General features: G+C 43.8%; 3 protein-coding genes across 3 annotated transcripts; 2 read left to right on the forward strand and 1 right to left on the reverse strand.

The window, feature by feature from the left end:
• The first annotated feature begins 10583 nt into the window (after positions 1-10583).
• Positions 10584-11543, forward strand: LOC134193509 (uncharacterized). Its single transcript, XM_062662337.1, has one exon. The coding sequence runs from the start codon at positions 10617-10619 to the stop codon at positions 11541-11543; it is 927 nt and encodes a 308-aa protein (XP_062518321.1). The 5' UTR covers positions 10584-10616.
• Positions 11544-12374: 831 nt separating this feature from the next.
• Positions 12375-12887, forward strand: LOC134193547 (pulmonary surfactant-associated protein D-like). Its single transcript, XM_062662372.1, has 4 exons — positions 12375-12489; positions 12561-12596; positions 12674-12709; positions 12767-12887. The coding sequence occupies exons 1-4, from the start codon at positions 12379-12381 to the stop codon at positions 12851-12853; spliced, it is 270 nt and encodes an 89-aa protein (XP_062518356.1). The 5' UTR covers positions 12375-12378; the 3' UTR covers positions 12854-12887.
• Positions 12888-13631: 744 nt separating this feature from the next.
• Positions 13632-18186, reverse strand: LOC134193510 (uncharacterized protein K02A2.6-like). Its single transcript, XM_062662338.1, has one exon. The coding sequence runs from the start codon at positions 17986-17988 to the stop codon at positions 13831-13833; it is 4158 nt and encodes a 1385-aa protein (XP_062518322.1). The 5' UTR covers positions 17989-18186; the 3' UTR covers positions 13632-13830.
• Between the last annotated feature and the right edge of the window lie 6803 nt (positions 18187-24989).

Consider the following 24989-nt stretch of genomic DNA (forward strand, 5'->3'; position numbering starts at 1 on the left):
ACGGTTACCATGACGTCGCCACCGACATTATTACTGTGAGGTATTTCTTATTTTGTGCACGAGCTGCAGAATCAGCACAGCTTCCTCCTACTCAAGACGCTCTGAAGATGCATATCAAAAGAGCAAATTATCAGGCTGGTGTATGGCGACGTGCAATGGAAGCTAATCCTAATATACCATCTTTCCACAATCAAGGTTGGCAGATTGGTGATGACAATGAGGTACCTACTGAATGGACAACGAAGCCACCGGCACCTGTTGACGTTTTGAAACTGATCAGTTGCAGCTGCAAAAACTGGGTGCCGCTGTAATTAGCTAAGCGCTGCTCTTGCCAGCGAAGCTGCTTGCCATGTACAGATGAGTGCCAATGCGACAATTGCGAAAACCCTATTCGACGTGAAGTTTTCCAGCCTGCTTCCACTATAGCATCTGCAAATGAGTTTGAAGCTGATAATTTTGATGCAAACGCTAGTGACAAACATGATGAGTAGGTGGCTCTTTACATTTCATTGGCTATTAATTAATTAAGTGTAGGTTCTCTATGAAATCATTAGTCCACTAAATAATGACTAAAATAACTCTGAGCGATCTAGTACAGCCGTAAATTTAGGCACTTTATGTCAGTAACGCTTACAACCTGCTTTCGATGGCCTTATGTTAATTATTGTACACTTGTACTAATGTCTAGATAGTTAGTATTACAAATACGTGCCCCACATTCCGGAAGTTTGTCACGACTTGTGAGGTACTTACTGTCTTTCTGAACGCTCAGGGTCACATTACTGTTGTAAGGCAGTCAAACGCAGCAGCACAAGTGTAACAGCGGTGTAGGAGCTTCCTTTCATCAACAGAACTGCTGGTAATGTGAGAAATACTATCTGGAGACCGCACTTCATTACCTTCAGCTCTAGAAAAGACAGCTGCACTAGTTTAAGCCTTCGCGTGATGTAGCTAGTATCTATAGAGCTTAGTCATGGAACCACGTTCGTCTCTTACTCTCAGTTCGCTGTTGCTGCGAATTTGCGTGGGCGTGGCCTCAGTCAATCTAGTTCTCCTTGTACTCAGAAACGGCCCCGTTCCAAGATGGCAAACAATCGCAAATGCACTCGCATGGTTTCTCTTCGGCGATTGCAACTACGGAAACTTCCCCGGGTTTGGGGGGCTACGCAACTTGTCGCTTTCTGGTGTTGGCCGACGGACTATTCAGCAAGCTACCGGATTAGACATCAGCGACACAGATGGCATTTCACACTACGTATGTGGTTCTTGTCGAAGCAGACTGCTGACTTTCGAACGCGAGTGCAACAAAATTGAAGCCACGAAGAAGTCCATTACGTTGACATACAAGAAGACATTGTCCTGTTGGAGGTTCAAGAGAGGAGTCATAGCGTCTCCAACAAGTTCATGCACTGTCAAGAAAGCAGACCTGACGGCAAGTCCCCCAATGGCTGGTGACGAAAGGTTAATTGTTACTTTTTGTATTTGATCATCGCGGTCGTCTGAGTTACATGGGTGTACACGTTTAGACCGTGAGAAACACTGCTGGTGCTGCAGTTCATCGACCTTTCGTGCACAACGTCGCACGGTCCGTCCCTCTTCGCGGGAAACTTTGCTGCGAAGAAGTCTGTAACATTTCATTGTGTACGTCGCACAATGGCTTTACCGCCTTCACGTATTCCAGCGCCCATTCGTAGTTCGCCTCAGCGACCACGTAAGAGTATTGTGAGCCGCTATCTCACTCTGATCAATACTAATTAGCTATTTGTTGCAGGGTCAAGACAGGCTAGATCACCAGCTCGACGATCCGACGACTAGATCTTGTACGACTCTAGTAAAATTAGCCTCAGACGGGACTGGGAGGCCGAGGCTAAGTACAGATCGTAAACGACGGCAAATCTCTAAAACATTCGGTTCTCTTAATTAAGGTGTCATAACGTGGACTTTGAATGAAGTAGTATGAATCTATGCAGGATCAATTTAATGATAGTTTTCAAAATCTATGTTCTAGGTGCCAAGGACATCAACTAATGAAGTTGAAATTTGTACAAATTTAAGAGAAGGAAAATATGCACGTACGTCATTCAGTAAATTGTTTATTATTTTAGCTGCAGTGATAAATTTGTACGTAGAAATGGTGTAGTGTGTATGGACATAGTGTAGTCTTGTGTTTGTCAATAGTTGTGTGTATATGCCCTAAGAGGGAACATGTACATGCAAATCACACGCGGAAACTGAGGATTAGAATGTAGCTCCAATCCATCGCGACTCGCTTATCAGTCCACAGGCTTGTTCACCGTGACTCGCTCTGACTTGCGCCGAATCGCTGTGACTATAATATGTATCCTTCTCATTAATTGTCACTGCTTCTTCAAGGCCGGCGAAGCCTGTAAGCCTGAAATGACGGCAATATTCCACTAAGGATGATGTCGTCTTCTGCCACGTGTGTGTGTGGTAGCGCTGCAGTCGAAGAAGATCAAGTGGCAGAAAGGGGACCCTTCCTTTGTATCAAAGGGGTTTTCCACCTGGAAGGAAGCCACAGTGGCATTCAAATCTCATGAATCGTCGTCTTGCCACAGGGAGGCAATGCAAATGATCGTTGAATTGCCCAAAACTTGGCCAGATGTAGGTGAGATGCTATCTAGAGAGCACGCAACTGAGAAGGGACAGAACAGGGATTGTTTACTCAAGATCATCTCCAATTTGAAGTTTTTAGCCAGACGGGGATTACCTGTTCGAGGAGATGGCGATGAGACTGACTCTAGCTTTATTCAGTTACTGAAGTTACGTGGTCAAGATGATCCTCTACTAAAATGCTGGCTGACTAGAAAGTCAGGCAAATATGTATCTCATGACATGCAAAATGAGTTCATAAAAATCATGGCATTGTCTATTCTTCAAGAAAAGCTGAATGTTTCCAGAAGTCTACATTTTTCTCCATCATGTGTGACGAATGCACAGACTCATCCAACAGAGAGCATCTGGTATTACCCATGCAGAAAAGAGCATGAAAATAAGCGAAATCTCATGAGATTCTCGCTCATCTCATGAGATCTGGGCATTTTTCATGACCGGAACCTCATGAGACGTGTATCTCACGAGATTCAATGGGTGTGTTCATGCGGCTCATACGCCAATTCCTCATCTCATGAGATTTGGGCATTTCTCATGAGATTTGGGCATTTCTCATGAGCGGAGTCTCATCAGACGTATATCTCATGAGATGTAATGAGACAATTGTTCATCTCATGAGATTTGTGTATTTCTCACGAGCAGTGGCTCATGAGACGAATTTCTCATGAGATGTAATGGGTGTGTTCATGCTGCTCGCTATGAGCCGCGCGAGTTCTCATGAGCAGATCGATCTAGGCGCATGCATGAAGATTTGTTCTAGCTAAACAAAGCTACTATTGGTGCATGCCTACTAGCGATGTCGTATTATGACACGCGATCGCAAATCAAATAGAAATTAGTTTGCGTGCGATCATGCACAGCATGTACCCTTCGAATTCGATGATATGATCGCTCTAGATAGATCGTACGTACAGTAGACGTAGCCTACCTCGTCACATTCAGTGAGTTGAGTGTTAATTGCACGTGAGAATGCCTTCACGATGTACAGTCGACCAGTACGACCAGAGTAACTTACAATACAGATGTACGGAGTCTCCAACGACTGCGGATACGTATGCGCCGGAAGTAGATGGAAGAGCTCTCGTCCACCCAACTGCCCCGTACACTTACGTGCCTGGCATAGGCATACGACGTCTGTTACGTATCTGACCGCACAACTCAAAGATAAGGGAATGTTTTAGATAACGTCAAACTAACATATATAGGTAAGTAAACTTAAATTTGACCCACCACATGCAATCAGGAGCTTATACACTCCGTCTGACTCATCTACACGCATACACACACACACACACACACACACACACACACACACACACACACACACCACACACACACACACACACACACACACACACACACACACACACCACACACACACACACCACACACACACACACACACACACACACACACACACCACACACACACACCACACACACACACACACACACACACACACACACACACACACACACACACACACACACACACCACACACACACACACTAGAAAGATTAAATGTCTGAAATATCTGTCGATAAGTATATCTGTAATGGTACAGCTATGTTTCACACTAACACAACTATTACATACTATTAATACTTACACATAGCTATAGACAATAAGCATATAGCGTCAGCCCACTACATTCCTCCCCATCCGCTTCATGAAAGTAAAGTGAAAATGCAAAACTGATAACATATGCGAGAAACACAACACGACAGAACTCTAGGTCCAAGGCAACAGCTAAGTCACTACTAGTCTTCAAGGACGAATTATTTCTCTCCCAGATCTTGTCATGTGACACACCTGTTCATGCAGCTGCAGTCTCGAGTTCGTAATTAATGCTCTTCAGCTTCTTCCTCAGTTGCCTGTTTGATCTCATCGACTTCTTCCACAGAGAGTTCCTTATAATATGTTTTGTTCTTCAGGGTCTTCCTCAGTTGGGTATCTAGACTAGGTAGTAATGACTGCTGTTTTCTCTGTAATCATGTCATCGATTCTCAGCAATGCGTAAGGATCCTTAGTCTGCATGATCATTTAAGCTGATCTTTCTATCTATATACATAATCAATGTAGAAACATTTGCCTTCATCCCATTTGTCAGTCGAGAGCCAACCCTGGACTTTGAGAAGGTCAAATTATATTACTAGTAGTTTCCAGCATCTCGTCCACTTCTCTTGTGATCTCTTTACGCTCAAATTTAGGGTCCCGTTTGGTAAGGGTATGATGAGACAGGCAGCTAGGCTAATGCCAGTGTCCATGCAGTGTGAGTTTCACCCAAATCATAAGGTCCAGAAGAAAACACATCAGAGTATAATTATGCACCAACTCAGATATTTGATCCCACTGTTTATTATCATTGCGGCCTGTTAATGAGCATATTTTGTTGACTATAGACAATGAATGGTCAGGATGTAAGGCACATAAGTATTCCGCATCAATAGAAGACCTTTCTCAGGTGGAGATTCACTTGACTGTAATTCCTTGACCACTAATGGCACAGCATCAAGGAGGTATATACCTACACATGTGTGTCCTTTTCTAATTCAATCAAGTCTGCAGACTCAGACTCTTCATATAATAGGTCTTAATATCTCTGACATCAATTGTCCAACAGTTACCACCTCAACTTTCCCACAAGCTCCATAAGAAAGAGAAACAATCCCTTGCCTGAATTCCAGTACAGCATGCACCCTAGACATGCAGAAAGTCATGATGATGACCCAACAAAACAGAAAACCCAAATTGCTTCACCACAACAAAAGGATGTGTGATGTGTTTCGGTCCTATTGAAACAGCTAATTGCATGGTACCAGCTGTTATGACCATTTAATTGCGGATATATCACTCTCTGCGTAGGCGGTAGGACCTTTGAGCAAATTCGTAGTTTCCTCAGAGACAATTAATAGAGATAGAAGCACCAATACCCAGCAAGCAATCAATAGATTGTGTGTTACGGCGCGAGATAGGCAGGCCAGCAGTATTCACAAACGCACAAGCTCCCGAGCTTCTTGAGATCGGCACGCATATCATCACCACGTTGAGACATAACACCGACATTCGATACCTGCTTAGGGAATTCCCTTAATAGTTCTGCGTCTGCCTGCTGCATGTACATGTACCTTCCTTGCTTGGTGGTTGCTTGAGTTGCTGCTGTTCGCGTAATCTCTTTCGGCACTCAACGTAGTGATGACCCACAATATCGCAGTAGTGATCGACACTTCCCCTAGACCGCCTAGGTTGAGCTCTAAAGTACGAGACATCTGCGAGCGCGATTAGTATATATTGTTGCTGTTGATCGAGAAGCAGCAGGTGAGCACTGACCCTGCTGCATCAGAAGACTCAAGGCCTTGTCTTGTCGCTCGCCCACCTTGACCATCTGCTGAAGGAGTTGGGTTGTATCGCCGTCGATCTTGTTTTGCCACAACATCATGTCGTCCGCGTAGTTGACGTTGTTGCACCCTCTCAGGCGGATTTCACGGCATCAGCAAGCGTTGCGGGTTGGTCACGTTCCAACTCGACTTGGCACTCCGCGCGCAAGCCTTCATGAAATAAACTGACGAGAGTTTCCTCCGGCATGCAAGCGTGAGTCGATCACCTAATTTGCAGCTCTCGTTGCAATATTGAGAAGCAACCTGACAGAATCGCATAGCATCTAACATCTTTCTGACAGATGCCCACGACCTTCTAGACACACAGACCGTTGTGTCCATGAGAGCGCGATCGCCAAGTGCTAAAACAACATAACGAAGCGTATAAATGACATCTAGTGGTGTCATATACATCGCAATTCCAAACAGCACACGGAAGATGCACCACTTTGTAGCGGTGTAGAGCGCTTCCGCGTGACATAACTATCAATACATAGGCGTGGCTAGACAATCTACTAAAAACTAACCACAACGTCAGCCCACTGTACATGATACACTGTGTCATACAGTATGATATCTGACCATTGCAAATGTACAGTTTTAATTAACAATTAATTAAGGCCACAGATGCCATTTTTAATTATGTTAATTAATATTCTAAACTGTTTCAATAATTGCTATTAATAAGTACATTTAATTAATACATTTATTTTGATCCGATGGCTGTGAAGAAACAATAATGTATCTATGGTTGACTATATTCTAGTTATATTTCTATTGATGAATTGAGTTGGGTAAAATATCTACTAAGTTTGAATTCAATTGAAAGTTGTCTTCACTCAATGCAAGTCATTCAAATTTTGAAAACTTTTGATAGATATTGACATATCTGACCACCACTTTGGCAAATATGTAGTTTCAAAAAGAAAAACTTTACATGCAAACTTCTTTTTTAATGATTGATATTAATATCTACATAATATAATTATACTGAGTCAACTCTGGCTGTGTACAGCAAGACCTGGATGTAGCTAGTATAATATAAATGGTTGAATATTGTAAACACTCATTTTTTACATTCTAGTTATATTTCTACTGATGGTTTGAGCTGGATAAAGTATCCACTAAGTTTAAATTCAATTAAAAGTTGTCTTACTTTAATACTAGTCATTCAAATTTTTGAAATCTATTGACAGGTGTTGACATATCTGACCACCACTTTGGCAAATATGTAGTTTCACAAGTAAAACTTTGTATACAAACTTCTATTTACAATATTAATGTTTTGAAAAAGTTTTAATGATTGATGTTAATAACTACATATTACAATTATTTTGATTCAACTCTGGCTGTGGAGCAACAATGTACAGTGAGACCTGTCTATAACTATCAAATATTATAAAATAGTTGAATGTTGTAAATACACAGTCTTTGCATTCTAATTATATTTCTATTGATGGTTTGAGTTGGGTAAGATATCTACTAAGTTTGAATTCAATTGAAAGTTGTCTTCCCTCAATACAAGTCATTAGAATTTCTGAAATCTGTCGACAGGTGTTGACATATCTGACCACCACTTTGGCAAATATGTAGTTTCAGAAGTAGAACTTTGCATACAAACTTCTATTTACTGTATTAATGTTTTGAGAAAGTTTTAATGATTGATATTAATATCTACATATTACAATTATTTTGATTCAACTCTGGCTGTGGAGTAACAATGTACAGTAAGACCTGTATGTAGCTATAGAATATTATAAAATGGTTGAATATTGTAAATACACACTCTTTACATTCTAATTATATTTCTATCGATGGTTTGAGTTGGGTAAGATATCTACTAAGTTTGAATTCAATTGAAAGTTGTCTTCCCTCAATACAAGTCATTCGAATTTCTGAAATCTGTCGACTAATGTTGACATATCTGACTACCACTTTGGCAAATATGTAGTTTCACAAGCAAAACTTTGCATACAAACTTCTATTTACTGTATTAATGTTTTGAGAAAGTTTTAATGATTGATATTAATAGCTACATATTACAATTATTGTGATTCAACTCTGGCTGTGGAGCAACAATATACAGTAAGACCTGTATGTAGCTATAGTATATTATAAAATGGTTGAATATTGTAAATACACATTATTTACATTCTAATTATATTTCTATTGATGGTTTGAGTTGGATAAAATATCTACTAAGTTTGAATTCAATTGAAAGTTGTCTTCCCTCAATACAAGTCATTTGAATTTCTGAAATCTGTCGACAAGTAATGACATATCTGACTACCACTTTGGCAAATATGTAGTTTCACAAGTAAAACTTTGCATACAAACTTCTATTTACTGTATTAATATTTTGAAAAAGTTTTAATGATTGGTATTGATATCTACATAGTACAATTATTTTGATTCAATCTGGCTGTGTACAGCAAAACCTGAATGTAGCTATAGTATAATATAAAATGGTTGAATATTGTAATTATACATTCTTTACGTTCTAGTTATATTTCTATCAATGGTTTGAATTGGGTAAGACATCTACTAAGTTTGAATTCAATTGAAAGTTGTCTTCCCTCAATACAAGTCATTCGAATTTCTGAAATCTGTCGACTAATGTTGACATATCTGACCACCACTATGGCAAATATGTAGTTTCAATATCAACATCTGCCTTTAGTACAATTACTTTGATCCAACTGACCGTCAAATCAAGAAAGCAGGACAGCAAAATCTTGATGTAGCTATGTTATATAGTTGACTATAGATTGATACACACACTTTCCATTCTAGTTATATTTGTATCAATTAAGTTCACATGCAGCGTGGTCTCTATGATTACAGATCTACTTCGATATCATTGAGAGTTTCAACAATTACATGTCTCCCCTCACAATGAAGTATTGATGCGCACTTGCAAAGTAATCTATTTACAGAAAGTAGCTCAAGATATTCTAGCCTTTGCGCTAACTACAGGTCTCGATCGGCCAGTTTGTGATCACATCGTCTTGCATAGCTGCTTCAACAAGAGCACAAGGACCAACATTTCTTAGTGGATGAACAACTGATGCTGTTAGATCATGTTCAAACTTCTCATCCTTCCAGCTAGGTTCCAACAGACAGAACTATGTACAATATTTCAGCATTTGCATCATCGTCTCTTGTAAACTTGAATAATTGTTTCTCCTAAATAGAGTGTCATACTTCAATGAAGAATATTGACCATTTCCTATACAACCAATCTTGTGAATTTGAGAACATCTATCTCAACAGAGATGCTGGCATCAAACAGACCCTTCAAGTCATCTGGAACTCTATGTGACATCTCCCAGTCTCAATGATGTTTGCTTTCTAAAAAGACACAGGTGAAAGAGAAAATGTATCTTCTGAGAGGATTCAACATGTTACCACTGCAAATTAACGTTCCTTAATTAACTAAAGCATAAACGCGCGCGCGCGTGTGTGTGTGTGTGCGTGCGTGTGTGTGTGTGTGTGTGTGTGTGTGTGTGTGTGTGTGCGCGTGTGTCTGCGCGTGCTACTTTCTCCGTTGTGTTAGCGCTAGTTCAATTATTCTATCCGAGAGATCCGCTTCCATGAGCACGAGCTTTGGTGAGCTGTAAACAAAGTGTCTAGCAACAAGCACAAGCATAGCTAGATCAAAGAGAAACTTTACTAGCTAGAGTATCACTATAGTTGTTGACTAAATAGAACTGTTAACAGTAAATTACCGAGGAAACAGCGACGAATTCACTCCACACGCGCATCTGCACAGCCACACCGACTATTTCCCTTGGCACGCATGCGTAAATAACCTACATTGTCTGGACAGCGAGCGGTCGTCTCACGAGCATGATCTCATGAGGGTCATGAGAAAAGATCAAGAGCTTCATGAGGCAAGATCAGGAGGCTCATGAGAAAAGTCAGGGTCGAGGCTCATGAGAAAAGGTCGGATCTCATGATCTTGTACGCATGAATTTCGGCTCATGAGCCATAATTCTCATGAGGATTGTCCCAATTTCCTCATGAGAAAGGGGCGTATCTCATGAGGAAATTGGGACAAAGCTCATGATATTTTCTGCATGGGTATGTATTCGCTGGATTGATCATGGCAATTTATAGAGCCACAAGAAGATGTCATTGGTATGTACCAGATTGATGACATCTCAGCACATACCATTGTCAGTGTCATCAGACATATGTTGGTGCGCATAAACTTCTCACTGTCAAGATGCCGAGGGCAATGCTATGATGGTGCTGCCAACATGAAGGGTGGGAATACTGGTGTTGCAAAGCAGCTATTGGATGAAGAACCCCGAGCTTTATACAACCATTGCTACGGGCAAGCGTTGCCCTTGGCTGTTGGGGATGCTGTAAAACATTGCAAAGTGATGAAGGATGCAATGGACACCACTTATGAAGTCTCAAAGCTTGTGAACTACTCTCCAAAAAGGGATACTTCTTTGCAAAAGTTGAAGGGAAGTCTTGCACCAGACACCCTTGGTTTCCGCACATTATGTCCAACAAGGTGGACAGTCAGGGCAGACTCTTTGAAGTCAGTAATTGATAACTACTGTGTTCTGTAGGAGCTTTGGGAGATGTCCAAAGACTATGTATGTGATCCTGCTATCAAGGGCCGCATCATTGACGTTCATTTCCAGTTTAATTAAAACGTTCCGATATTTGTTTGGGTTTGCTTTGGGACAACTAATTCTGAGGCATAGTGATAACTTGAGCAAGACCCTACGATCACCCAAGTTGTCTGCTGCTGAGGGTCAACGGATAGCTTTGATGACTGTTGCAACTCTGCACGTGCTCAGGGACGACACACAGTTCGATCTTTTCTGGAAGAGTCTTCAAGAGACAAGGACTAAATTAGATGTTGATGACCCTGTCCTGCCCAGAAAGAGGAAAGTTCCAAGGCGATATGAGGAGGGCAGTGCTGAACCTGAGTTTTTCGATGTTTGCAAGCAATTTTATTGCCAGCAATATTACGAAGCACCCGATTTAATTGTGAATGCTATTCAAGCCAGGTTTGATCAACCCGGATTCAAAATGTACCGCAAATGGCAGGACCTTTTGCTAAAGGCTGTCAAGGGTGACGATTATAGGGAATGCCTCAACCATGTCACTTTATTGTATCATGACGATTTAGATGCCCAACAACTGCAGCTTCATCTTGAAATTTTGCAAGCCAACTGTGGTCTCGTAGACAAGACTTCTGTGACAGTGTGTGACATTAGGGACTACATCTTGAGTTTATCTCCTTACGAAAAGGATTTGATGTCGGAAGTAGTCACCGTATTTAAACTCATTATGGTCCTGCCATCTACCAACGCCGTCAGTGAGAGGTCATTTAGTGCCCTCAAGAGATTGAAAACGTACCTTAGGAGTACAATGAAGCAGGATAGGTTAAATCACCTACTCTTTCTGCATGTACACAAGGATCGTACTGATTCGCTGTCGCTGACACATGTAGCCGAACAGTTTGTCAGTAGTTCTGAACATCGATTATCAGTATTTGGACGATTCTCGTAGCTGTATAGTGTTGTTAGCCTTGAGTTAAGAGGATTTTGCATTAGACTCGTATTGTGTCACGTGACGTGTCCCGCCCTTTAGCGTGCGTTAGGCCTGACCAATCTAAATTTGCTTCGCCGGCCCTGTTCTTACTGTAGTTGCATGCGAACATGCATGGATCTCTGATTACAAAATTTTTCAATATTTGATTAAAGGTAAGATATTATTGTACGCTTCATAAAATGAACTTCCAAAGAAATCTGGCAACACTATGCAGCCGTAAGTGACAAGGCCCTCCTATTTCCTTGCTAGTTCAATGTCAACCGCATAATGCGACAATTTGACCCTATTCTTTTATGATCTTCCTGCTTCTGATGTCTGTGTTATAGAATATTGTTTGTAAAAATCAAAAGTTTAATTTATATAACTGACATATAAGCACACAACAGTACATATATACGGTGTTCGTGCCGTGGACAGTCACGTTTTGGGTGTGTCCGTTGATAAATGCTAATGTAATTTATAACACCTTGCTGCAACCACATGTGCTCCATGCAGTAAGCATTAACTGAGCCTTCAATTTCCATTTGGTTGCTAGTTGTTGAACATCCTCCCACTTGAGTGTCATACTGCGAGCAGCATAATTTAGCAACGATATGTTTCCTAACACATTTGATTGAACAATAGAACATGCCATACATTAGACTGTAGCAATATTATTATATTTGCACTGTACAAATCTTCTATCCTGTGATTGGATGACGCAGCTTTGTATCCCGCCTCCCAGTCAATTCGATTCATTCGTAGCAGACCGGAACTATTTGTTCATTGTTCTTCTTTGTTCACAAAGAACAGCATGCTCAAGTTCTTGCTTGTCGTTTGTGCTCTATTTCAGCAAGCTGTTAGCAACAGCGACCAGACAGGAGATGCATCAATCCAAAGTTGCATTGGAGAGAAAGGTGAAAAGGTAATATACGTTGCAAAAGAATTAGAAAAGAGCTGTAGCAAGTATTGCTTACGAATTTTGTGATGTCCAAGGGTGACTACGGTCTTCCTGGAATACGGGGGTTAAGAGTGAGTTTATTAGTTAACGTTTCAATGCATTCTATTGCGTGGTCTCGCTCATGTATGCTTTGTGCTTACACTCTTAGGGTCACAAAGGCGGATTGGGAGCAGCCGGTCCCAAAGTAATTACATTTTCTAAACAGATGTTGATATTACAATATTAGACGTCGTTATTGCAGGGAGACAGTGGAGCATCTGGTCCTGCTGGACCTCCTGGTGCTCAGGTGAGTAGTTTGGTTACATTAATATTTGCACAACTGAGATAATTGAATGTAAACATTATTACTCCAAAGAGTAATACGTAATGTGGACAGAATGACGACAGACGAAGGGACGTCTAATTTGAATGCAGCGCATTGTAATCGTTAGTGTTAATTGGAATGCCAGTTGTCGACAGTCCTACGTGCCGGTCATTGTTTCCAGCCTCCTTATCACGCCCTTCCTGTTAATAAGCAGGTGCCAGTATGTGTGCAACACCTGCATGTTCCGTAACATATAATAAGCTAGCAGCAGAGGATTTACCACTTTAGTGCTTTTCATTTGTTAACTACGGTAACCTGGTTACGTTTCATCTCTCTTATATGACTTGAATCTCACAAAGTGTACAAATATTTCTGTTTAATTAAACAATTATCAATAGAAAGTGCTTTGTAGTCTGAAGTGTCGGGCATAAAATATAACCTGATGAACAGTTTAACAGATAAACGCTTACATAATATTAAGTCGAAAGCGAGTTTTTGCTCACAACTATAGATCAAAGTAGATAACAGACAGTGTTGCACGCGAATGAAAAGTTAGCACACATCGAGGCTGTTTCAGCTTGCCCTTTAGAATCCTGACATCAGCTGGCACTGGAGAGATATTTAAACTCCATAGTCGATTAATTCATTTTAAAGAATAACTAATAACTTCAGCACATCTATCTGTCTCTCTACTCAACTCACACACACACTCACACATACTAACGCAATGTTCTCTCCATACACAGACGACCCCCTATCTGTGAAATGTGTAGTCTGAGGACCGAGTAGACAACGTGCTACGTACGAGTAGCTTTCCGTACTGTACTGTACCAAGGCTAGAACAGAACTGAATACAAGTGGCAGGGCTAGAAACCTAAGTAATAGATAGTAGTAGCCGCAAGGGCGTGTCCTCACTTAATGACATTAACTGACCTCAAACACTACATTTCCCTCCCTTCCTTTAGATAAACAATACGGAGAACAAATTGAACGTATACAAACTAACGAAACGAAGTCACAAACGATTTAAATCGCGCAGGAGGGACTATAGTTCGCTTCGGTCGTTCTGATTGTTGTGTCTCTGGCTCAGACATGTCTTGTGTCGGGGTCGTGGCTGCAGCTTGGTCTCCAGTATCTGCCTGGGTGTTGCTGTCGGTGTTTGCACTTTCACTGCTGCCTGCTGATATCTCAACGTCCTCATCTCTTTCCTTCCTTTCGCATACCGGCTTCGTCAGCTGGACGTTGCGTTTAACCTTGACTTTTCCCGGAGATTCGAGGACAAGCTGATCCCCGTGACGAGAAACAACTGTGTACGGATCCGGCAAGAAAGTAGGACTGAGCTTATTCGCAGGAGTCGTATTTCTGACAAGAACTCTGTCTCCCTCTGTGACAGGATGGTCCAGGGCACGACTCGACTGGTCAGCATAATCTTTCGTGGTTTGCTTACGTGCAGAGTCACGATCACGAACAGATACGTCATCACTTACCGTATCCGTGATAGCGGGTAGCTTGCTGCGCATTGGACGGCGAAAGAGTAGCTCGGCGGGACTGACACCTGTTGTTGAATGAGGTGTAGACCGGTAGGCTAGTAGAAATCTTTGTAACTCCACTCGCCATGGTTTCTGTTCAAGATTCGCGACCTTGATGGCCTTCAACAGAGTACGGTTCTGTCGTTCTACTTCTCCATTTGCCCGTGGCCAAAGAGGTGTGTTCCGGCGATGCTGGATTCCTAGCTCGTTGAGGAAAGCAGTGAACTCGGAAGCAATGAACTGCGGTCCGTTGTCGGTGCGAATGCTTCGCGGGATACCGTACCGTGCAAAATGAACATTGAGACGGTTGATGACGGACTGCGCGGTAGTAGACCGTAGAATGTCAACCTCGAAGTAGCGGCTGTAGTAGTCTACGGTGACGAGTAGCGTTTCTCCTGTCGGTAGAGGTCCCAGCAAATCTGTGGCTAGGTCTTCCCACGGTCCTTGTGGTAGTGCCGTTGATTTGACTGGAGCTGGAGGAAGCGGCTGACTGACGGCTTGACAACTGATACAAGTTTTACACGTCATTTCCGCTTGTCGGTCGATACCAGGCCACCATACTTTAGTGCGGAGGCGTTCCTTCGTCTTTACTATTCCTTGATGGCCTTCATGAGCTAACTCCAGGATGCGGTCACGGTAGCATGAAGGAGGTACTATCCTGGTACCGCGAAGAACGACTTGACCGATAGCTGTAAGTTCGTGGCGAACCGGCATGAACTTGTGAGGGAGATGTGTCCAGTCGTTGGTGCTTATGCATCGGCGGATGGTCTGTAGCTCATCATCACTAGCTGAAGCGGTTTCAATGTCCTTTATTGCTATAGCACACGGAGCGGTACACTGCGTAACTATGTGGACTGACTCTTCAGTATCACCTGTGTCCACTGCGTCGTCGATCCTGGTGGTCGGTAAACGTGACAAGGCGTCAGCAATGTTGTTTGGTCTGGTGACGTACTTTACTTTGAAAGTGTACGCCTGGAGTCGAAGAACCCATCGTTCGATGCGTGCAGATGGCTTTGACGATTGAGAGTATATCACTTGGAGAGGTTTGTGATCGGTGACAAGGTCAAAAGTTGTGCCGTACAGGTACTGGTGAAAACGTTCACAAGCCCAAACAAGACCTAAAGCTTCCTTCTCCGTCTGACTGTAGCGGCGTTCGACACTGGTGAGCGTGCGGCTGGCATAGCAGATTGCACGAGACGAACCGTTAGGTTGTTGTTGTACGAGAACTGCTCCGAGACCAACAGGGCTGGCGTCTGCGATGACCTGTGTACGTGCAGTGTGGTCGAAGTACGCGAGTGCGGTGGCTTTAGCAAGCTGTTTCTTTAGTTTCGTGAAAGCTCGCTCTTGCTCGTCGGTCCACGTGAAGGAATTGTTTCTGTGTGTGATTCGGCGTAGAGGCTCTGCAGTCGTGGAGAGGTCGGGTAGGAATCGAGCGCTGAATCCCACGATCCCAAGAAAGCTGCGTAGTTCTGCTGCGGTACTTGGGCGTGGCGCATCGATGATTGCCTGAATTTTGTCCTTGGATGGCTCTACTCCCTGTCCTGACAGCTGTAGGCCATAAAACTCGACTTTAGTTCTGCGAAACCAACACTTCTGTAGGTTGAGGGTGAGACCACATTCTCGAAGGCGATCGAGTACTCGGAACAGGTTAGCGTCATGTGTCCCTTGGTCTGGCCCGTAGACAATGAGATCGTCCGCAATATTCAGTGCACCCGGACAATCGGTCAAAAGTTGGCTAACAATGTGTTGGTACTTCTCTGGCGCCGATGTGATGCCAAACATCATGCGTTTGTAGCGGTAGAGACCGTCGTTGACAGCGAATGTAGTGATATCACGTGACGCCTCGTCAAGCTCGACCTGGTGAAATCCCCATCGAAGATCAAGCTTTGAAAAGACAGTGCTGCCGTTCAGTGCTTGTAGAATTTCATCAACCGTTGGAATTGGGTAACGTTCACGGATAATTGCCTCGTTCGCACGGCGCATGTCAACACATAGGCGTATTTCTCCGGACGCCTTCGGCGCGACGACAACTGGACTAACCCATGACGTAGGACCGTCGACTTTCTCGATAATGTCCTTCGTAAGGAGTTCTTCCAATCTGTCCGAAACAGGCTTTCTAAGTGCGAAAGGAATCCGTCGTGGCTTTTGTGCGACTGGTCTGACCTGCGGATCAATGTGAATATGCGCTTGGTAGCCATCCAACTTGCCGACACCGTGAAAGAGCTGCGGGTATCGCTGTTCGATGTCGACCCGGAACTGATCACCAGACGTGTTGACCGTGTGTGCGGTGTGCGGTCGCTCAGGTTTCAACCGCAGTACTCCAAACTGTTGAGCTGATTTCCTGCCGAGGAGAAGCTGCCCCTTCGACCGAATTACCACAAATTCGGTGGGCGTTGTTCTTCCGTGTATCGTAGCGTTGGCCGTGAACTGACCAACGACGTCAAGTGGTTGACGTGAGGCGTAAGCGTACAGCGTCTTGCTCGTTACTCGTAGCGTTACGTTCAGGCCTTGTGAACAGAGTTTGTGAAAGAGATCGTCACCCATAATATTGCAAGAAGCTCCAGAGTCGATTAGTGCTTGTGTGGTAACGCCGTTCAAACTAATCATGGTTGTTGGTGTTGAAGTTGACAGCTGCTTTGACATTTGGCCGTCGTAATCACCAATCGTAAAGGCGAATGACTCATCCTCATCTTCTCCAGAATCCGGTTGGGAAGATGCGGTGACTTGATGAGCGCGGTCACTGCGGCGAGCAGGTGGTCTGTGTTTCTGTCTGCGGTCGGAGGCGTGGTTGGTACCGCGACGTTGCGGTGAGCCCGAAGATGACGCGGAAACTCCTTGACTGCGGCACTGTGACGCAAAGTGGTTGCGCTTGTGACACTTGTTACAAGTCTTCCCACGTGCTGGACAAGCTTCAGAGCGTGCATAGTGTCCTGATCGACCACAATGTGTGCATGCTGGGGCGTCGCTGTGGGTTTTTGCTTGACCTTTTGGCAATTGTCTGCGGTATCGGACAGCTGCAATGTCGTCTGGCTTTTTTCCACTGGCATTGGTTACGGCGGCAGGTGTGAGAGCGTGCTGCATTCCTCTTGCTTGTTGGTCAACTGACTCCCAAACACGTGCTGTCTTCAAGACGTCTCGCAGTTGTATATCGACAGTTTCAAGTAATTTGCGGCGGAGTCGAGCATCACGGATGTGTTCGATCAGCTGATCTCGAAGTTGGTCGTCTGCATCTTGAAAATTGCAGTGTTTTGCCTGCATGCGGAGACGGGACGCAAACTGGTCTACTGACTCATCATCGTTCTGTCTCATCTGACGAAAGGTATGGCGCTCGTAGGGCGTGTTGGGCGCGCACTGGAAATATGTGTCAAGGGCATCCACAGTACGAGAAAATGCCGTATTATCGTCTGTAACTGCGGCTTCTGTGAGGCTCTCGTGTATGTCCTGCACAGCTGTACCTGCGTAGTGTAACAGGAGACTGCGTTGACGAGAGTGATCGGTGATGCCTTGACCTTCTATGTAATATTGGAAGCTCCTCTTCCACTTCCGCCATCGTTCTGCAACAATGTGTGCGGGGCCTGTGATATCGAGAGTTTCGATAGGTCGGCGCTCTGAGTCCCTGTTCGTAGCCATAGTTCACCTCGTCGCCAATGTGAAATGTGTAGTCTGAGGACCGAGTAGACAACGTGCTACGTACGAGTAGCTTTCCGTACTGTACTGTACCAAGGCTAGAACAGAACTGAATACAAGTGGCAGGGCTAGAAACCTAAGTAATAGATAGTAGTAGCCGCAAGGGCGTGTCCTCACTTAATGACATTAACTGACCTCAAACACTACACTATCCAGTCATTATTATGTGAGTCAATCGTCTCAAGACGCCAGTGTAGCTCCTCCCACTGACAGTACTCGTAACACAACTCTGCCAGCACGTATAGATATAGATTGTGACATACGTCCCGGCCAGATCATTTCTTTCGACTCAAATCCATGGCGCTTACATCACTCGATTGAGAAAGTCAGCTTCTCTGTTCTCGCTTCCCTTGATGGCTTCTATGTGGAACGAATAGTCTTGTAAATACATTCCCCATCATTCCGGTTAGAAGACTACTCGATCGTGTGATTCAGACGTTGAACAAATCTCTTTAGTAGATTGACGTTGTAGACCTTTACTTGCCGTCCACATTAATCTTCTATGTACACTCTCCTACGGCCGAATTACGGAGTACTGTCCTCTCTATCTCAATCATTAGTAGCTTGTTACTCTCTGTTGCCAGCAATATAATGGTGCTGCGATCATAGTGTATACCTTTACTTCCGCCCGGCTTTTCCGGATCTTGTCTTGCAATATTTGATAGCATTTTGCCCTGCTCTGCTCTAGCGGTTGTTCTTGACACTGTCTTCTGACGTATTTTGCACGAGCGACATGTACAGAACCTTGACACATAATTTCTAATTTTGTGCTAAAAGAAATCTCTTAAGATTTTGTGTGTCGTCTTCATGACTTTAGGATGGTCTCCTTTAACGAACTTGTGGGGTACCTGCATTACTATCACATCAGTGCTGTAGGTATATACAATTACTTGTCGTATTATTTTTCTTTGTCTACCTTGGGATTTCTAAAATTTCGATAGAGGACGTTATCTCTTTCTCGGAATGTGACTTCCTGACCTCTCTTGATGATGGGTCTTGTTGTGGACCTATACTTCTGAATTGATGTGTCGCGTGCAATCGTCTTTCATCGCGATCTACGTTATTCCATTATATTTTACTGTGTTTATACGACCAACGGGCGACTTACACCTTTCTCCATTGCTTGAACACTGTCCTCACTCACGTTGGGTCAGGATCTTCTGCGGCTCCCGCTCCGGGAACGTTGCTGATAATTGTGTCACATAATGCGTCAGACGGACACAAGTCATAATGTATTACGGCGTATTTAGCGTGACCATTGCTCAAGGAACCGTTAGCACTGTGTTATCAGCCCTACGCATAACAGCATGCTTATACCAATAAATTGACTGTATTTCACTAGTTGTTGCTTGGCGACGACGACGCTACATCGCATGTCGCAAATAATACTACCAACCACCATTCCATTCAGACCACGAACAACAGACATTTTCCCCCACCGTTCGCATTTCTGAACTTTTCGCATAGACGCTACTGACGCAGGAAACTCGGCGTCCGTTTGCTAACTCTAACCAACTATCATCATATATCACGTTGGAGATCGGGCGACGTCAATTCACGTGAAGAGTCGGATTGAATCAAAGACGAGGCAGAAATTCCTCTAACTGGCTCTTGACTTGACTCTTCTTACTAAAATTCTTCTTTCTTCTGAACAGCGGCGGTTGTTTTGATGACTGGGGTGACAGTATAATTCATCCCATTACATTTTTATCCCTCTTAATTAATAGAACACACTCTCTTCCCACATAAAATATTCTAGAATACTTTATCCCATCTTGACTGTTTTTATTCTGACCGGACAGAGTGTCCTAGTGCATTTTATACTTTCGGGTAGAATTTGGGCCTGAACTAGCATCGTCAACTAAATGTTCGAAATAGCATAACCTTTGTAATATATAGATATAAATATCTCCATTTTTGCCTCTAACTGCAATGTCGTTCTCTCTTCTCGTCCTCTCTCTCGTTTCTTCGTTCTCTCTTCTCGGTATAGGGCTCTCGCTTCCCTTTCAATGGCTTAAGTTGCACCATACGAAGATTGTACTTCAAACTCGTTTCTACGCGAAGAGTCTTCTTTTCCTATCTTGCATACGATACATAGAATATCCAATCCCACCCTTTGCAGAATTTTGTTTTGACTCTTCTGGTCCAGCCATATGATTCCATGGAGTGGTGAACAGCTGTGCGTTTCTATGGTCGGTATATTCACAATATCGCACAAGATATCCAGTATGATGGGTAAGACTGTCTTTGTAGACATTGCGTTTGCGAAGCAGGCTACATAGAGGAATACATATAGGGCTACATAATTTTTCTTGGACTGTGGCATCAAATTCTATCCCCTTATATATACCCGTATGTAATTCCTCGACAGCAAGATTCAGGCATTCGTCGAACGACAAGGTTCTCTCCAACAGCTTACGAAGGATTGGCATCGGTTGCGACGACATACGGATAGATGATCCAGAATAGCTTCTCTATTGGATTGAAACCCCTATTGCTCCTTTCAAAAATTGCTCGAAAACAAGAGCTGTGTCGAGTCGAGATATCTCGTGCGTATTGCTTGTTGGTGGGTAACGGTATTCGAACACGTGTCGGAATGATTGATAGATTGTGAAACCGTGTGTGTGGGTGATCAGATCCTATATTTGAGCTGGGAATGTATACTATAGTCCAGGCGGGTACTGTGTCGTATCGTTGACGAAACGTGACAAAGGTAGACGCATCCACATTACGGCGAACGTACAATAGAAGGTCGACCAAGATATTGTCCTACTCGAGTACAAGGTTCCGCACCGAAAAATAGCCAACGGCTGGCATACCTCGATACTACAAACCCCAGATTTGGATGGGACTGGATCTCTCTCCCACATCGAGCTTCGATCTTTACGTAAAGGTCGTCTATCGTGTCTGCATCTTGGTACAGCTATAGGTCCGACACCGTGTTACAATACGTCCTACTAAGGAGACACAACCCCCGGTTGGACATCAACGATGGCTTGGGTTTGTATGGTGGTGCTCGGAGAAGGTGTAAAGTTGCCAGTGGACTACGGATCCGCCTCAACCGATTCACTCCACAACACCATGGAAGACATTGTCCGTTGTGCCCGTCGAGTCAACCATTTGTACCCCTAGTTTGCAGATGGAAGGGACAACAAGGGGTCTCTCAAGGAGGCTCTCGCCGTTGTGGACGGTACCGTTGTGGGGTATGTACCTTGAAAGGCCATGGAGGTGCACTATAGGACAATCGATCGCAAACAAAGTTTTCTACGAGACAGCAGACCCAAGATCGAAGAACTGTGCAAGACGGTTTGCACGATCTGAGCTTCGGAATATCCGCGTATGGCCTTGGGACGATCTGTATACACTAACAGGTGAGTACGTGCGAAGATGTGTACAGAAATCTGTAGGTGTGGATAATAGAAAACCTACCCGTGTGTCTACCTACCTCCCTGCCTGCCTACATTCCCTGTATTTTTGGATTTTCTCTGTTTGCATTCTTACCTACCTGTCTACTTTTCAATTTTCTTTGTCTGTCTGTAATTTGGGAGTTTGTCTTTTGTCTGCCTACCTACATGCCTGTATTTGGATTTTCTCTGTTCAGTCCACAATATTTTTATATTTCCTCTACTCGTCTCAGGGCCAAGCTAGAACAAAACCCCAGCTATTTCCGAAAGCCACATATCTCGAGATGTGCCAGCACCAACGCTTGGGCTCTTTCCGTCCTTAGATCGAGCAAAGCTTTTGTCTTTTGTTGCAATCGGAATTTTCTACTTATTGCATAGAAGGTGTCTCGGTTTTTCTCCAAACTGGCTTCGATCTCGGCTTTTTATATTGGTTCTTATTGCAATAGCAGTCATGTTTTCTTCCGCCTGGCTACTATCGTGGCTCGTTCGCCCTCTTCGACTTGCAGAGATTCTTCTCGCCTCGCGACTACAACCATTCGCCAGTTGATCTCCTGGAGTAGCAGAGCCTCTTCCACCAACATGTCCCGACACTTGAGGGTAAAGAACAGACAAAGGTTGGGGTGGTGATAGCCTCCTCAAGGGGTAATGGATGCAGGTTTGCGATCGCCATGCCAAATCTTGCAATTTCACTTCCATCGAACAAATTCGATTCTGGCAGACGTCGTTTGCCCATTGTCGGCTTTGGATCTTTGTCTGGATCTCGTGTAAACGGGGCATTGCTGCAAGCTAAGTATATTGCACCTTTCAGTTTTCGATAGGTGCGCAGCGTAGTGTGGACTCTCTCGTCGTTTTTGTCCAGAACCACGGTACGATGGGTATACACCCACGAACCGGAAGGCGGATACTCACAACGAAAGATAGACCTTCTCTTGAATCTCGAATTCCCGATCGGTGTAGTCCTGAGACACCCCGAAGATACGGCCAGTGGTCGTGTGGCCCCAGTAGACGGCGTAAAACGTTTGTCTGCTTCGATAGGTATACCATGTTGCAGTGTATAGCCGACTCTGGCGCCTTACATTGTTTACGTAGAGGTTACGCCCAGAACAGTGGATCGCCCGTCGACAAAGAATGTACGTACGAGACAGCCTCTTCTGCTGTTTCCAAGCCCGCCTCCTCCGGTCGTATCTCGTACAACGACACCTCGACGCGACTGATCCCACACGCTTGTACGTCCGAGTGGGCGAACGTCTCGTCGAGCCTCTTGTCGTGGCACTTGCAGTAGTAGGCCATGGTGTTTCCCAAATTTTCTCGGACGCTTGCACACTTGATCTGGCATGAAAACGTGTTGTAGAACTTGCCCTTTTATAGCGATTCACAGGCCTGGTGTTTGTTGCCCACATTCTCGTCGTTCGCCAGAATACTATTCGGGTTGTCTTCGGTACTTTCTGTTGTAAGAAATCGTGCTCGGAGACGAGATGGTCTAGGAGTGCTTTTCTATCCAAACATATACAAAAGTCTCGAGTACAGTCTATGCAGTAGAATCCGATTCCGTTGCGTTGTAGCCTTTCCAGAAACTCTGGGAGCCGTCTCAACAGCTCTTCGATCGGAATGTCTGTTAAATCAATCTTGCATACCACGATCGCAATCGATATTGTGTTTGGATACTTCCCGTTGTACACACGTAGCGCATTGTCTTCGACGGCAATCCTGTTGTTCCGTATTCCAATATAAGGAGTGTCCGTGCCCCTTGCATAAACAAACAGCTACAATCTCAACGTGTAGACGCTCTGGAAGTCTTGCTATGTCCGAGTGTGCTCGAATCCGGGCCCTCCGACTCTGGTTCTAGTGTCTTTGGAATGCAGACTCCATACAAAGAGGTCGTCGACGAAGACGTCGGATATTGGTTCCAGATTCGTTCGAAGAGCGTCCGTGTGCTCGACTTGTATATAGTCCATTTTTGCGATATCGCTCGCCAGGTTGTTCTTGTACAGGTTCTGTAGAAGGACACTACGAACCATACGCTCGCCGACGGTGCGGAGATGCGAATCTTTTAAGATGGTGTATTGCTCGGTGGCCTGGTAGCCAAAGGCTGTGTTCTCCACGGCGTTAAATGTGACAAATTCTGTTCCCAGATGCTGCCGTATATCTAGTACTACAAAAATGCTCTCTAGAGCTAATATATATATATATATATATATATATATATATATATATATATATATATATATATATATATATATATATTATGGCATGTCCACTAATAACAGTGATGACTCTCTTTAGTGTCCTCTGTGTCTCTGGTGTGATTTAACACCTGCTTTTGAACGGCATTCCTTGCCACAAGATTGGCAAACAAATGACTTGTTGGCAGGAACAATTTGTTCTTTCCGTTTCTGACGTTGAGCTATATATATATATATATATATATATATATATATATATATATATATATATATATATATACGACTAGAAATCTTTGCCATTTTGAGGTCGAATGCTTTGCGGCTACTATAGGTTGTAGAAATTTGTCTGAACGTATCAAGATTGTCGTCGAGGGTGGGTGGCTCAAGGGTGGAAAGATCGTGTACCAGTGCGGTGGGCCGGTATCGTGCGATGGGTTTTTATCGATCGATCGGAGTGCGATGGGTCATCGAAGTGCGGCGGTTCGTCGGAGTGAAACGAGTCGTCGGAGTGTGCTTGACTTTGAAAAAGTCGCCGTTTGTATTGGAGAGATGGTAGTCAAAACTTGAGGAGATAGTAGCCCAAGGTCAAAAAGACCGTATTGCATTGGAAAGGATGGTAGTCGAAATTGCCAAAATAAGAACTGGAGCCGAAGCATATCTCGGAACAAATTTTAGAAAATTCTGTGCATATACAATAAAACAGATTATTTGTCTAAAAGGGCACAACTTTCTCTATAGACAGTAGACGACCAATCTGTGGCTGTATACTAGAGATGCTATTTGTCTAATAAGGCGCAATTTTGTCTATAGACAGTGGGGGTCAATTCAGTGGTTATATACTGCAGAAGAGAAACCCTTTAAATGTAGAGCGGTTAAAATAGTACAATCTCCATAAATTGCTAATAGACCGGTTACACTCACATGAGCTAAACTGACCACCGCACGCGTGGAAGACAGCCGGAACATTTTCGATAAGTTAGAGGCCTATTATTCTAGGTTGTTGCGACATATGGTTAAATTCCTACAGCCGACGTCGCTACAATGCTAAATTGCAGTACGCTGATGGTCGAGACCTTTTACGAAATTTTCCTCAGCGAGTTGTCCGAGAACGTCGACTTGTGGCCGCAGCATCCACGCCGGATAAAATGTTTTGTCTGAAAGCAGACTGCTTCGAAATCGGAATGCCGTATATTGCTGCCAGTAATTCCTGAAGACAGTGCAACGACTTCTCTAGCCTGTCAACATCTTCAGACGACAACTCTAGTAGGTCTACATGCATGCTACCGCTGACATTTCTATTTTCAATGACGTCTGTTAATTTCACTTGCAAATGCACTAAAATCAAGTGGAGGAACGT

This window comes from Corticium candelabrum, chromosome 17 (assembly GCF_963422355.1).
Source record: "Corticium candelabrum chromosome 17, ooCorCand1.1, whole genome shotgun sequence".
Taxonomy (NCBI): domain Eukaryota; kingdom Metazoa; phylum Porifera; class Homoscleromorpha; order Homosclerophorida; family Plakinidae; genus Corticium; species Corticium candelabrum.